Here is a 15294-nt window from a genome sequence, read left to right as displayed (position 1 = left end):
CCTGGGAATAATAATAGCACCTGCCTTGCAGGTGAGGACTGAATAACGCCAGTAAATATAGAGTGCTCAGATGACGCCTGGCACCCTGTTTGCAGCGGAGCAAACGACAGCACACAGAGGTTGAATGCACGTGCTCAAGGTCCCACAAAGCAGCTGAGCAGGGAGCCAAATCCAGGCGACCTGGGTCCCAGGGCCCTGACCTGTTCTGCTGAACCCAGGCTGCCAGAGGCCAGCGTTAAGCCCTGAGGGCACGCGCCAGCGGTGCTCTGCGGACGGGAGACACGGCCAGACAACTGGGAGCCACTGGACATGGCGATCACACACTGAGTTACGTGCCTGGGTGCCTCCCAGGGAGAGTCAAGGGTTTAACGCAGCACGGGACCCTCTGGGGACTTCCTGGGACAGATCCCTCCACGCTTGTCCTCTGCCGGCCTCTTGTTTGTGGAAAAGCTTTCGCCTTCCAGGCCTCCCCTGAGTCACCAACGCCTGGCTCAAGAATTAATGACTGCGGGGCTTTCCTGATGGCTCAGCAGTCAAGCATCCAGTGCAGGAGACACGGCTCCAGGCCCTGATCCGGGAAGATCCCATATGCAGTCAAGCAACTCATTCATTCCTTCTGCCGCAACTACTGAGCCTGTGCTCCAGATCCCGGGAGCTGCACCGACTGAAGCCTTCGAGCCCAAGATTCCGTGCTCCATGACGAGAGAAGCCACCGCAACGGGAGGCCCACACACCGCGATGAAGCATAGACTCTGCTCCCCGCAACTAGAGAATGCCCTTGCTGCAACAAACACCCAACATGGCCAAAAATAATTTTTCTAAATAGCCAAAGGGAAAAAAAACTGAAAAGTACTCACAAAAGCCTTAAGAAGGCCATGAATATAAGGCTTACTCATAAACAAACTGGAGATTTCTACTTCCGGTTTACTTATAACAGTACTTCTAACGTGGGTTTCTCTGGGCACGTTCTCTTTGACTATGTATGTATACATCCCTGTGTATTTTTATTTCTGGCAGGACAATACAAGACAAAGGAAATCGTAAACCTGCAGAGGAAGCTCTCTCACTTTGGTGGTTTTAAAGTAAACGGAAGAGGATCCCTTCGTGGCTCCGAGGAGATCGACGGGTCTCTTCTGAGTCTCCTCCTTCCTGAGGACGTTCCAGAGAAGGGCCATGGTGTTCACAATTCGAGGGAGCTCTTCCAGAATAGCATTCTTGGCATTCTTCAGATTGGTAGGGTCGGTCACAGCAGCGGTCTGAAAAACAGAGACAAAAACTTGAGACCCGGCTGCATTTCCCTTTCCATGAGGACGCTGGGGCTGGTGAGATGGAGTCTGGGCTGGAGCACTCCCCAGGGCAAGGCCTACACGTGGTCTAGAAATAAGATGCCTCCCTGAGCATTTAAACCCACGACTTCCCTTCAGAGAGAGATGTCTGTGAGTCTGAGGCTCATTACAAACTCGTTACAAACTTTGCAAATCCCTCAACCAAAGTACTAGCTCCGTTCTAAAATTTAATACCAGATAGGGTAGAGTGGGCTTCCCTGGTGGCTCAGGTGGTAAAGAATCCGCCTGCAATGTGGGAGACCAGGGTTCGATCCCTGGGTTGGGAAGATGCCCTGGAGAAGGGAATGGCAACCCACTCCAGTATTCTGGCCTGGAGAATCCCATGGACAGAGGACCCTGGTGGGCTACAGTCCTTGATGTCGAAAAGTGTCCGACGTGACTGAGTTATTTTCACTTTCTAGGGCAGAGTAATCAAAACATAAAATGCCTTCAAACTCCATAAAGTCAAGTAAAAAAAAAAATACATGGAGAAAAGATCACATTCTATGCCACACTGGGCAAGGGCTGACATTGCCCACAGAGTGGCCAATGAGAACAAAACCACATGGGCGTTACTTACGTACGTACATTTGCACATATACTTGCACACAGGCTTGCGTTATTTGCATGTGTGCCACATGGCATTAATACTGACACACGTCTGTATTACATACATACATTTCTTATTTGAAACAGACATAATCCCAAAGAAGACAAAACAATATGTGAAAACTGCCTCGAACTCGGGAAAAAAAGCAATTTACCTTTTTGCTTTGGTTGGGTTGTTCCAAAAGACAGAAATGACTAATGGTTGTTAGGCCTTCCAACAGAGTGAGTGGATAATCCGGGGAGATGTTTTCCCTCTTGGAGGTTATGCTTTGGTGAAGAAACGAGAAACTGGTTTTGAAAATCTTTAAGAATGAGGCCAGAAAAGTTTTTAATCCTAAACACAGAAACCACAGACATATCACCATCTTAAAACAAACTGGGACTCTCATAATGAAATACTGCTACAAAAATGACAGGCCTCTTTTGAACTGTTTTACATTTATCTGGTCGCTTTGGAAAAATGTTTCCAGATGTTTTAGGATTTCTGTGCAGAGGATTCACACTTTTATTTCTGTTTTGCAAAAATAATGGAGACAGACTGACTTGTCCTACAACCCAGATCTGGCCTGGGTGGTCAGATGGAATTAAAAATAAAGGAATCCACATTCAGTTCCTTGTTACCCTCTTTTGACAATTCTAGCTAGGCTTCTGACTAGGTTGAAATGACCCTCCAACTGACGAGGGCCAATAAGCCATTCGTGACAAAAAGCTCTCATTAAACCAATAGGAATATGCCTCTTCCCAGGTGGCGCTAGTGGTAAAGAACCCGCCTGCCAAGGCAAGAGACATAGGAGACGGGGGTTCCATCTCTGGGTCGGGAAGATCTCCTGGAGGAGGAAATGGTAACCCACTCCAGAATCTTTGCCTGGAGGATCCCATGGACAGAGGAAACTGGCGGGCTACAGTCCACAGGGTCTCAGGAGAGTCGGACACGACTCAAGGGACTTAGCACCCAAGCACCAGTTGCCTCAAGGCTCACTGTACCTAAAGGACAGCTTCGCTGACTCGCTCTCATACTGCTTGACCAGCTCATCCAAGTTTTTGCAGATCTGGACAAGGAAGGGTGTTACAGTCCAGCCCAGGGACCTTCCGAAGTACGGCAAGGAATGCGTGACCAGGCTGACCCAGGCCGGGTGCATGCCGTAGCCATAGGCTGGCTGCAGGCCCTTGACCACGGCGGCCACCAGCAGCCCCTGCGATGTGAGTGGGTGGGGCCACACGTACTGCAGGGCCCTGATGGCCTGCTGGAAGTTCAGGGCCCGCCGCCACTCCCGGGGCAGGTCAGGCAGCTGCTCCGCCTCCTCGGGTGCCTGGCCCAGGTGGTGCTCCAGCACAATGAGCACCTGCAGCAGCTTTAGCAGCTCGATCTGCAGTGGGTGCTCGCTCCAGATCTGGTCCTGGCCCAGGTTGATGACATGCTCCTCCAGCACGCCCTCTTCCCGCAGGGCTCCTCCCGGCGCAGCCGTGGCCAGCCCATAGCGCTTCTGGCTCGTGTACATGGAGGCAGACAGCGAGAGCAGGACGAACTCCTGTACCCGGCATCTCTGCAGCAGGCCCTGGATGAACTCCACGTTCTTGCCCTCGGCCGCCTTGGCCACCGAGACCAGCTCCGTCATCACCCTGATCAGGACCTCCACGCTCTTGACCTGCACATCCCGGTTGCCCAGGATGTCCCGGTGCGAGACCCTCAGGGAGCAAGGGTAATAGCTGCGGAGGAAACTGAGGCACAGGTAGGTGAGGAGCTCGATGAGCAGCGAGTGCGGGCACGCGCTAGGGGGCTGGCTTGAGAGCTTGCCGTAGAAGCTCTGGCCCCCCAGGGCCTCCTGGTGGCGGGCCAGGAGGTTGGAGATGAGGTTGAGGTGCGCCGTGGCGCTGGTGTCCACGCTGGTCCTGGACACGGCCTCGATGAACTCGCGTGGGTTGGTTTTGAGCACGGCCTCCAGCACTGAGAAGGCGTAGAGCACCCGCCGCGAGTCGTAGGGTTGCAGATAGAGCAGGATGTGCGCGAACAGGGCCTCCAGCCTCGCCTGCCTCTCGCGCTGCTGCTTCCGCAGCCGGGCCGCCGTCAGCGCCTGCAGCTCCGCGGCCGCCTCCTCGTCGCTGGACGGCGGCGACTCCGAGGCTTGGGTCCGGTCCGAGTCCGCGCGCACCAAGCACGTGGGGCTGCCCACCTGCGGGCTGGGGGCCCGGGCGGCCGCAGCCAGGGGCGCGCAGCACTGCTCGCCGCCGCTCAGCTCCTGCGGGTAGTGCGCCGGCGAGGAGACGGAGGACGTGTTCTCGCTGCTGTCCGTGGCGCCGGAGCTCGTGTCCGCCGACTCGGTGAGCTCGCTGCCGTCCTCCGCAGTGGCGCGGGCCGGCCCGTCCAGCAGGTCCTCGAGGCGTGTGGGGCGGTCATGCTCGCGGGGCTCGCCGCCCACCAGGCGCGTCTCGGGCTCCGTCTCCACCTCGGCCCAGATGGCCTCACGGTCCACCGTGGTGAGCTGGCTCAGGGGCGCGCCGTCTTCACAGCCTCCCTCTGGCAGCTCAGGTGCGTCCCACGCCTCCCCGAATGAGGCTTGCTTCCTGTTGAGCCAGCGGTGCCAGTCTTCTGCAAGGGACGGAATGACAGACAGCTTGAGAACAGAAGGGTTCGTTATGTCAGGCAGTTCCACAGTGATCTTGGTCTTAAAGGGAGGCAGCAAGATCAATATTAGTAAAACGCTCCATGGGGGCGGGGAAGGGGCAAGACAAATTCTTGGCAATATCTGGATGGGCTGGGATGATCCCCTGGAGGAGGAAATGGCAACCCACTCCAGTGTTCTTGCCTGGAGAATTTCATGGACGGCTGAGTGGCTTTCACTTTCACATAGAGAATATAACCAATATGATATAATAACTATAAATTGAGTATGCTCAGAGGCTCAGTCGTGTCTGACTCTTTAAGATCCCATGGACTGTGGTCCACCAGGTTCCTCTGTCCCTGGAATTCTCCAGGCAAGAATACTGGAGTGGGCTGCCATTTCCTTCTCCAGGGGATCTTCCCCACTCAGCGATCCATCCTGGGTCTCCCGCATTGCAGGTGGATTCTTCACCAACTGAGCCACCAGGGAAGCCCATAAATGGAGTGTAACCTTTAAAAATCATGAATCACTATGCTGGGCACGTGAAACTTGTGTAGCACTGTAAATCAACGATACTGCAATAAAAAATAAAGCATGAAAAAACAACAAAATGTAGTTCCTACATGAAACGACAACACTAGAGTCTAGGTTACATTACAGATGGAAGCTAGACAAGCAAAGTGAATAGGTCCTTTAAAACGTTCAAGAAATTGGGTAATTTAGTTATATTATCATAGACAATATAAATATACCAAGTTTAGGGGAAGGGTGATCTATAAAAATGCCTACGGTTTTCTCCCAGGACTTTCCTTTCAAAAAAAGGTACCCTATAGAAATGTCAACAGAAGGTTTTTCAAAACTGAAAGGTTATCGCTGAAATGTGCTGTATAAAGACAAACAAGTGAAGTGAAGTCGCTCAGTCGTGTCTGACTCTTTGCAACCCCATAGACTGTAGCCTACCAGGCTCCTCTGTCCATGGGATTTTCCAGGCAATAGTACTGGAGTGGATTGCCATTTCCTTCTCCAGGGGATCTTCCCAACCCAGGGCTTGAACCCAGGTCTCCCGCATTGTAGACAGACGCTTTACCGTCTGAGCCACCAGGGAAGTCCAAAGACAAAGCATCCGCAAAGTAAGCACGGAAACCTCATGGTGCAGGCCTGCAGAGGGCTACTGCTGGGCTTTCTAAAGACACATCCACATGCACGGATATGGAGCGAAGTGCAGAGTACATTGAGTATTCAAAGAAAACAGCAAGCTGCAGAATCTTGCTGTTCAGAAAAAGTCCGCTTAGGGAAGAGTATCTGTCATACGCAACTATGGTAATGTCTAGAGGATATCTGCTGAGCCATTAACTGTAAAGTGCTCTACTGGCTGGCATGGCAAGGGACTTTATTTGTGCTTTTATTTCCTGATGACTCCGATTTTTAAAATAAGCGCTTGTCAGTACCTCTGAGATCAGAACACAGACAACGCTTTAAAGTGCTCAGGTCTCTTTTAAAAAGGAGTAAAAAGCCAGATGTCTTCGGCACTGCCAAACATTTTTAATAGGCAGCTTTCAACAAATCTATTCCATGAACATTAAGCCAGGTTAGGAAAGAAGGAAGGATAAAATATGAGAAATATGAGCTTCCTGTTGTTCCACTTTAAACAGTATTTAAAAATGAGATTTCCGAAGGACTACCGCAGTAGCGAGGAGGGGAAGTAGAACCCTTCTGGTTGTTTCCATGGAGCGAACAGGGCAGAAGAAGACACATTTTTTTCTTAACAGGCAGGTAGCATTAGACAGGATTAGAAGACGCAGCAGGAAGTGCCCCGAGACTTGTAACACCTGATGGGCTGTAGAGTTTCTTGTTAAAGCAAAGAAATGCTTCAAAATTGACCTGCCATAAATGAAGACCAAACTTTTAAGAAGGTGCTTAGTTTACAGTTCTTTGTATTTTACTTTCTTATAAGTGTGGAGTAATAAAATGCCTCCTAGTTTTTAGGCAGGGAACCTCGTAAAGAGAGGAAGCCACCTGGGAACCTTTGCTTTTTTGGGTGTTGGGCTGCATTCCTCTGTAAGATGAGACTGACGAACACTGAGTATTTACAACCCACTAAGCGGACACGACTGATCAACTTCACTTTCACTTTTTACTTTCATGCACTGGAGAAGGAAATGGCACCCCACTCCAGTGTTCTTGCCTGGAGAATCCCAGGGACGGGGGGAGCCTGGTGGGCTGCCGTCTATGGGGTCGCACAGAGTCGGACACGACTGAAGTGACTTAGCAACTTAGCAAGCTAAACAAACTAGTCAAAGTCTGTAAAGCCATTGCTTAGAGAACTAACTGCAGGAAGTCATAAAATACACTATTGTGGGAAGTAATGTTAGACCATAAACTATGCTAGGTATTAATCACTGAAATTCAACGAAATCATCTGTTTCATTTCAGTCTTTCTTTTCTTTTTCCTATCTCTTTTCTATTCTTTAAAATTTAGTTAAAGATGCCTCTGAAAGTTCTCAGAGCCCAGAGGTCTGTTTCTTCTACTTCTCTGATTTTAGGTTAAAGCTTGAAAGAACCTTGGAGAGCAGATAGAAACCACTTACCTTGTTGACGGTTCTTGAGCAGAAGTGATTTTTATATAGCACAGCTGATTAGCTTACATGCAGGTTTTGACATGCTCGATCATTCATACCTGGGGAAAACCTCTGCTCTCCCATCCCAGGTCTGAGAAGAGCTAGCCTGGCCAGCCCAAAATGACCTTCTCACCAGACCTCAGACTTCCTTCCTAAGTGAAGAGGTGGCCTTAAAGACCTTCAGATGGATGGTCTGTTTTTCTCTTCTACTACCTTGGATGTGCTTAAAGTGCTTTCTCCAGCAAAAGAACCAAGAATCAGCTATATTTATTGGAACATGGGTTGCTAGTATTTTCCTTTTTAATATAAAAAAAAAAATCATATATTTTTCAGTGAAAACAACAAACCTACGACTTAGCACTTCTAAGTGCTGGTTCGTCTGATCCGGAAATTTTAGGAGGCCCCACCAAGTACGTCCCCCACCTTTCCAATCTGGCGAAACCATCCTGTCGGTCTGAGTGCCTTGACTGTGGCCCCAGAGTGGCAGGGAGGTCCCGGATGCCCCTTCCCTCCCTCTGGGCCCAGGGTCCCCGGGATGCAGGGCCGGCCTGGCCCCCGAGTGGTGTGCTCACCTGCCGAATTCTCCCTCGTGAGGCAGTGGATGGCGGTCCGCTGGGTCTTGGGCTGCAGCAGCAGCAGGAGCACGGGCTCCAGGATGCGGGCTGCATCGCCCAGGGAGAGAGCCCGCACCAGCCAGCCCTGGGCAGCGGCCCCAATGGCCCCGTCCGAGCTGCCCAGGCTGTCCAGCACCACGAACAGGGACCTGCCATGGAGAGGGGGCAGGGGTGTGGATGCGTACCGTCAGGGCGGTCAGGACACCCTCGGGGAGTTCCACCCAGGGAGGCTGGACTTGCAGGCCCACGCAGGCGAGGACCACGAGGTCAACCCTGCTTCCAGCTAGGGTCGCTGTTGCTGGTTTGTTGTTGAGTTGCTAAATCAGGGGAGCTTTTAAAAATGCTGATGCCTGGGCCTCCTCACAAATGCGGGGGCAGGTGCGGTACATTAGGACCAGCTGGAATCTCTCCAAGGCTTCATGTCTGACCCCACATCTAGGGCTCCAGGAACAAGGTAAACAAGAAAGTGAAGTCACTCAGTCGTGTCCGACTCCTTGTGACCCCACAGACTGTAGCCCACCAGGCTCCTTCATCCATGGGATTCTCCAGGCAAGAATACTGGAGCGGGTTGCCATTTCCTTCTCCAGGGGATCATCCCCTCCCAGGGATCGAACCCAAGTCTCCTGCCTTGTAGGCAGACACTTTACCCTCTGAGACACCAGGGAAGCTTACAAGAAACAAGGTAGGGGGTTTTTAAAAACCAACGTAGAACAGAACATGCCTGTAATAAAATGCATGGTTTTTGGCCTGGGATTGAGGACATTCAGCTGCACACACTCAGTGTGGCGGCCACCCCAGTTAAGACCCATGTGCGTGCGTGCTCTGTTGTGTCCTACTCTTTGCAACCCCACGGATGGTAGCCTGCCAGGTCCCTCTGTCTATGGGATTTCCCAGGCAAGAATACTGGAATGGGTTGCCCTTTCCTTCTTCAGGGGATCTTCCTGACCCAGGGATCGAACCTGCATCTCCTGCACTGACTGGCAGGTGGGTTCTTTACCACTGAGCTGCTGGGGAAGCCCGGCCAAAATTTACCCCTCCTCATTTTCCTACCAAGCCCCCTCGGGGGGCTCGTTCTGCCAGCTCCTCAGGTGACTCTGAGGCATGCGGGGCTTCCTCCCTTCGTGATCAAGGCAAGAAACCCCCCACGAGGTATTCACCCGTATGGCCTGGATTCACTGAGAGGACCCCAGGAATCTCTCTGCATCAAGAACACCCGGCGGGGGTGGGGCTGGTTTCCGTTTCACATGTCTCCCCAATCCTAGCCTGGTACACTGACCCAGCCCCTCCCCAAAGTGTCCTTTTCCTTTAAGGGTTAAGTTATTAGAAAAAAAAAAAAGTCCCCGTCACCTGTCAAAGGAGCGATTGTGAGACGTCACTCTGCTGCCCTGGATCTCTCTGGTCAGGTGCCAGATGACAGAAAATCGAAACAGAGCTTCCAACCTGGTTCCCTTGAACAGGAGAGAAAACGGGAGTGAGGTGCCTGTTTCTTAACAGAACGGCGTTCTCAGTGGTCGTGAGCCCCATTTAAATGACAGACGAGAACTCCGCGAAAAGAGGGCAAGCAGCGTAGAGATGCCTGAGTTAAGGGGCCTGGTGTCTGGAGGGGCAGTCCGTGTTCCAGACTCCATGATGACCAGAGTCCAGGGCCACAGCTAGGCCTGCGGCTAGAGAAGAACATGAGGCATGGCCTCCTCGTGGCCCTTGGCAGTGCCATCCCCAACCTCTTTGGCACCAGCTTCACGGAAGACAACTTTTTTCCATGGACTGGGGTCAGGGCGGGGGATGGTTTCGGAAGGATTCCATGCTCATGACAGTTATTGTGCTCTTCATTTCTCATTTAATACCACCGCTGATCTGACAGCAGGTTCTGCTCTGCAGCCCAGAGCCTGGGGACCCCTGGCTTAGCGGACAGGACCTGACTGCAGTGCAGAGCAAGGGCTCCGGGGGTGACACATTTTCCGCAGCTGCCTGCTTCACCCAGAGCTCTGGGGGCTCTGCAAGCATCACGGGAGCCTGGGCAGATGTCCCTGGTGAGCTTTGATACAACACACGGGGTGGCTCATGCTTCTGCGGGACTTCCGGTCCTGAAATTACTGATATATTAAAATGCTGCTGATGCAACCCCCCTTCCCGTTAAACAGGATGTCCGCTGAGCCCCAGAATGGCTCCTGTCAGATACAGTTGAGTCTGCCTGAGAGCTTCCCTGATAGCTCAGATGGTAAAGAATCCTCCTGCGATGTGAGAGACTTGGGTTTGATCCCTGGGTTGGGAAGATCCCCTGGAGGAAGGCATGGCAACCCACTCCAGTATTCTTGCCTGGAGAATCCCACAGACAGAGGAGCCTGGCGGGCTACAGTCTGTAGGGCCGCAAAGAGTTGGACATGACTGAATGACTAACACATGCCACCACGTGACACCTGGGCCGCGGGGGCGGGGTGGGGGGTGGTAGGTGTCAGGACCGGGGTCAGACGGAGGTCGCCGGCTGCAGAGACTCACCTTGTCAGGGTTCAGGAGAGCGTGGCAGATGATGTCCTCGCAGATGTTGGCTGTGGGGGCCAGGCAGTGCAGCCGGTAGAACAACTCCACACACGTGATGTGATGCTCCCGGGTCTCCTTGTTCAGCTGATTCCAAAGCACACGAGCCACCCTCTGGACAGAGGGGAGACTGGGTGAACACCGCCAAGTCCTGCCCCTTTCCTCCTTTGGCAGGCCAGTCTGGCCCCCCAGCTGCTAGTTCCTGCCTACCTTTGCTATGTGAGCATCCTTAATGCACAAAGAACCACCACCGCCAGGTGAAAAGAGCCACATCACAGTCCCCTCAGGAGCCACCAGGTGAGGGGAACGGCACAGGTGGAATGTGGGGGTCGGCCACCACGACACTGCAGCTATAGCCCAGACCTCTGCTTTCAGAGGGGAATCACCTGGCAGCAAGCACCTGGTGATGATGGAGACGTCCTCTCAATCAGCACACACCAAGGCTCGCTATGAGCTGGTGCTGGGGTGCCAGGGTTGTGCCCTCTAGGAAGTTTGGGGGCAGATCTGTGGTGGTCGCTGTCCTGGGGTAGACACCCCAGCACCCTAAAACCAGTGGCTGGCTCTAACTGGTGTTCAGCTTTAATCCCACAAACTTGCTTCTTCCCATTTCTATGCTCAATGCTGTAGCAGAGGCCGGGCTCATCTTCAGGCCCAAACTGTATCCCAGGATCAAGTCCTTCATCTCCTCAACTCTGATCTCAGCTCTTTAAACGTATGATGTCTGCGAGTGACTTCAGCCCCTTCCCAAGTTCCTGGGGACACCAGCAGGACCAACCAGGGTGAGACTCAAAAAGAAGGCTGGTTCCCACTCCTAGGAGGGGGAGTTTCTGAAGGCATTTTTTTGGGGGGTCATGGAAAAAGATGATGTCTGACAGATTATGTTTTAGAGACCTTGTACATCAAAGAACTTCTTTTGACTCATTTATTTTTGAGCTTCCCTGGTGGCTCAGACGGTAAGGAAATTGCCTACAGTGCAGGAGACACAGGTTCGATCCCTGGGTTGGGAAGATGCCCTGGAGAAGGAAATGGTTACCCATGCCAGTGTTCTCACCTGGACAGAGGTGAGACTGTCATCAGTCTCAGATGACAGAGGAGCCTGGCAGGCTACAGTCCATGGGGTCGCAAAGAGTCGGACACTACTTGAGCGACTAATACATTTCTGTTTGACAAAACTCTTCTTTGCACAGATCAAATTAATCTCTGACTGGCTTGAGACCCTAACCATTATTTATTTTTTACTTAAGGAAATGTGATTTCCAATTATCAAGTTACACGTAAACTTCATACAAAAATCCTGTCAACTACAAATTGACACTTGCCAAGAGCATCGCCAGCGACAGAACAACAAGGGCATTTGCCATCTGCCTCCCGGAGACTGAACCCTGTGCTGCTGCAGCTGCTGACCAGAGTGGAGGGAGGAACCCTGTGCTCCAGAGAATCTGATGATGGGACGGGTCTTTAGATAGTTAGATATTTTCAAGAACTGACTTGAACTGATCCCCATCTTTGCATCTCTTCATATCTAGAAAGGGCTTCCCTGGTAGCTCAGCTGGTAAAGAATCCGCCTGCAATGCAGGAGACCCCGGTTCGATCCCCGGGAGAAGGGATAGGCTACCCACTCCAGTATTCTAGCCTGAAGAATTCCATGGACTGTATAGTCCACAGGCTCACAAAGAGTTGGACGCGACTTTCATTTTCATATCTAGAAAAGCACTAAATCCCTTCATGGTGACATCAGCTCCTCCTGACTAGCAGAAAACCTCTTGTAAAGTAAACGCTTCACTGCACTAAACTCCTCCTTCACCGAAATCTTATACATTGACCTTCTAGGAAGGACTGATGCTGAAGCTGAAACTCTAATACTTTGGCCACCTGATGCGAAGAACTGACTCATTTGAAAAGACCCTGATGCTGGGAAAGATTGAAGGTGGGAGGAGAAGGGGACGACAGAGGATGAGATGGTTGGATGGCATCATTGACTCAATGGACATGAGTTTGAGTAAGCTCCAGGAGTTGGTGATGGACAGGGAGGCCTGGCATGCTGCAGTCCATGGGGTCGCAAAGAGTCAGACACGACTGAGTGAGTGAACTGAACTGAAGGTTTAATATAAGTTAAATATTGTTATACCTTTTACAAGTTTGTCAGCAAAGAAAGAACCTCAAGTGAGGAAACTTCTAAAATATGTAAATGAGATATGAGCTTTTAGATAAACTTTATTAAGAATAATTATGCTTCAGGAATGTTTATCTAAAATAGTCTCTCCAGATCGGGGTAAGTTATATTTCTAGGATTTGTGCTAAACTAAGTGATGAAAGTTTATTGAGTAGCGAAGTCATTTCCAAATAAAATAAAGTAGTCCCTTTCCTGGCAGTCCCTAGGGCAAATTTATGTGTAAGATGCTCCATTTGGAAGCTTTAAAGGTTTTTTGGAGGGTTTTTGAGACTTGACATTGATCACAAAAAAACACGCCTGCCCATTCATCATCTTTGCCTTCTCGGTCCCTATGCTCTGGACATTTTCTTCAGATCAGATCAGTCGCTCAGTCGTGTCCAACTCTTTGAAACCCCATGAATTGCAGCACGCCAGGCCTCCCTGTCTATCACCAACTCCCGGAGTTCACCCAGACTCACGTCCATCGAGTCAGTGATGCCATCCAGCCATCTCATCCTCTGTCGTCCCCTTCTCCTCTTGCCCCCAATCCCTCCCAGCATCAGAGTCTTTTCCAATGAGTCAACTCTTCGCATGAGGTGGCCAAAGTACTGGAGTTCCAGCTTTAGCATCATTCCTTCCAAAGAAATCCCAGGGCTGATCTCCTTCAGAATGGACTGGTTGGGTCTCCTTGCAGTCCAAGGGACTCTCAAGAGTCTTCTCCAACACCACAGTTAAAAGCATCAATTCTTCGGTGCTCAGCCTTCTTCACAGTCCAACTCTCACATCCATACATGAGCACAGGAAAAACCATAGCCTTGACTAGACGAACCTTTGTTGGCAAAGTAATGTCTCTGCTTTTGAATATGCTATCTAAGTTGGTCATAACTTTCCTTCCAAGGAGTAAGCGTCTTTTAATTTCATGGCTGCAGTCACCATCTGTAGTGATTTTGGAGCCCAGAAAAATAGTTTGACACTGTTTCCCCATCTATTTGCCATGAAGTGATGGAACCGGATGCCATGATCTTCGTTTTCTGAATGTTGAGCTTTAAGCCAATTTTTTCACTTTCCACTTTCACTTTCATCAAGAGGCTTTTGAGTTCCTCTTCACTTTCTGCCATAAGGGTGGTGTCATCTGCATATCTGAGGTTATTGATATTTCTCCTGGCAATCTTGATTCCAGCTTGTGTTTCTTCCAGTCCAGCATTTCTCATGATGTACTCTGCATATAAGTTAAATAAACAGGGTGACAATATACAGCCTTGATGAACTCCTTTTCCTATATGGAACCAGTCTGTTGTTCCATGTCCAGTTCTAACTGTTGCTTCCTGACCTGCATACAAATTTCTCAAGAGGCAGGTCAGGTGGTCTGGTATTTCCATCTCTTTCAGAATTTCCCACAGTTTATTGTGATCCACACAGTCAAAGGCTTTGGCATAGTCAATAAAGCAGAAATAGATGTTTTTCTGGAACTCTCTTGCTTTTTCCATGATCCAGAGGATGTTGGCAATTTGATCTCTGGTTCCTCTGCCTTTTCTAAAACATTTTCTTAGTGGCTGGCAATCTGCCATTACTACTTAGAAAGGGCAGGGCACTCTTGGGACATCTGACCTTACTCTTGCTGGCACTGTAGGCAGAATGAACGCTGGTATGTAAGCTGTTTCATGGGAACGAGAAAAAGGCTAGAGGATCTGGGACCAGCCTGACGCCTGGAGTCTGAGAACCTGGGGCGCACCCTGGCTGAGTGTATAGGTTGCTTTACCGTCTCTAGTTCCAGCATCTCAACGTGGGCAGGCCCCAGCCCTGTGTTATTCTTGAGAACCTGGTAACATTAAGATATAATGTATACTCCAGTGCTTGTCAAGTAGCACGTGCTCAGGTACGTACTAAATCTGAATCAAAATAAAAATCAAGGCTTCAGAAAGAACTCATAAAAGCATACCCAAACAAGAGGAAAGTACTGAGTGCTTTCCTATCATTCTTATTCTATTAATAGCCTTCCAAGAATTCATGGATGAAATTCTTTCTTCTCTTTTCCTCTCTGTGCCTATGATGTAGCTATGCCCAACTCTGTGATGTATGCGGGACCAGGGAAAAAGATCTGCCCAGTCACCACGGTTCCAAGTTCTACAGAGTCAAGAACTATACTGTGACTCAACTTTGGTAGCAAGGAAGACAGGGAGAATGAGGGGAAGAAGCTGAAGAGCAACTAAATCCATAATCTGCCAGGACCCAACATCATGAATGGGGCTAGACTGAACATACCATGGACCCTCTCCCAGTGAAAATTATAGAAAAAGAAAACAGCCAGCCATTTAGAGTTGCTGGACAGTATCCTAAGGGCATTCAAGAAATGAGGAAAAACTCATTTCATAGAGAATCCACGAAAATTCCAGCACAAGAAGCAATAAGTCAATGGCACTTCAACTACGACCCCGTCCACTTCTCAATCCAGGTTGACTTGATAGCGGGTGGCCAGGAAGATGGGACTCCTCTCCTCCCAGCTTCCCAGCTAATAATAAGGCTTTTGCAACCTCCCTGGGAGGAACAGGCCGCCTGTATTTTACTCCTCTGCCCTGGCTCTTGGATGGAGGCTCTATCTAAGCATAGCAGGCTAAGAACACTCATCACTCATTAGGAGAGGAAAAGAGGCACACCCAGAAGACCAGAGGCTACCACCCCGCCCAGCACCCTGCAAGGAAATCACACCAAGAGAAGCAGACAACTGACCCAGTTACAGCTCTTCCTGCACAACAGGATCCAGACATTTTGCCCAGGGGGAGAGGTGGGCCACAAAACAGAGTTGCTCAGCTCTCTATAAGGGAGTGTAGGATAAGGTCAAGC

General features: G+C 50.5%; 1 protein-coding gene across 4 annotated transcripts in view; it reads right to left on the bottom strand.

Annotated features, from left to right (window-relative positions):
* DOP1B (DOP1 leucine zipper like protein B) overlaps window positions 1-15294 on the bottom strand; it is a 131004-nt gene that overhangs the window by 40084 nt on the left and 75626 nt on the right. For all 4 annotated transcript variants that reach the window (XR_009737757.1, XM_061424471.1, XM_061424491.1 and 1 more), the window contains exons 16-21: window positions 10263-10415; window positions 9114-9214; window positions 7725-7915; window positions 2919-4521; window positions 2090-2201; window positions 1068-1256 (exon numbers count right to left, since the gene is read on the bottom strand). Coding sequence is in view for 3 of the 4 variants with exons in the window: in XM_061424471.1 (XP_061280455.1) it covers window positions 1068-1256; window positions 2090-2201; window positions 2919-4521; window positions 7725-7915; window positions 9114-9214; window positions 10263-10415 (2349 nt within the window). In the remaining variant the exon portion in view is untranslated. The remainder of the gene's footprint in view (window positions 1-1067; window positions 1257-2089; window positions 2202-2918; window positions 4522-7724; window positions 7916-9113; window positions 9215-10262; window positions 10416-15294) is intronic.

Source organism: Bos javanicus, chromosome 1 (genome assembly GCF_032452875.1).
Source record: "Bos javanicus breed banteng chromosome 1, ARS-OSU_banteng_1.0, whole genome shotgun sequence".
NCBI lineage: Eukaryota > Metazoa > Chordata > Mammalia > Artiodactyla > Bovidae > Bos > Bos javanicus.
This window is presented reverse-complemented; position numbering and strand designations above follow the sequence as displayed.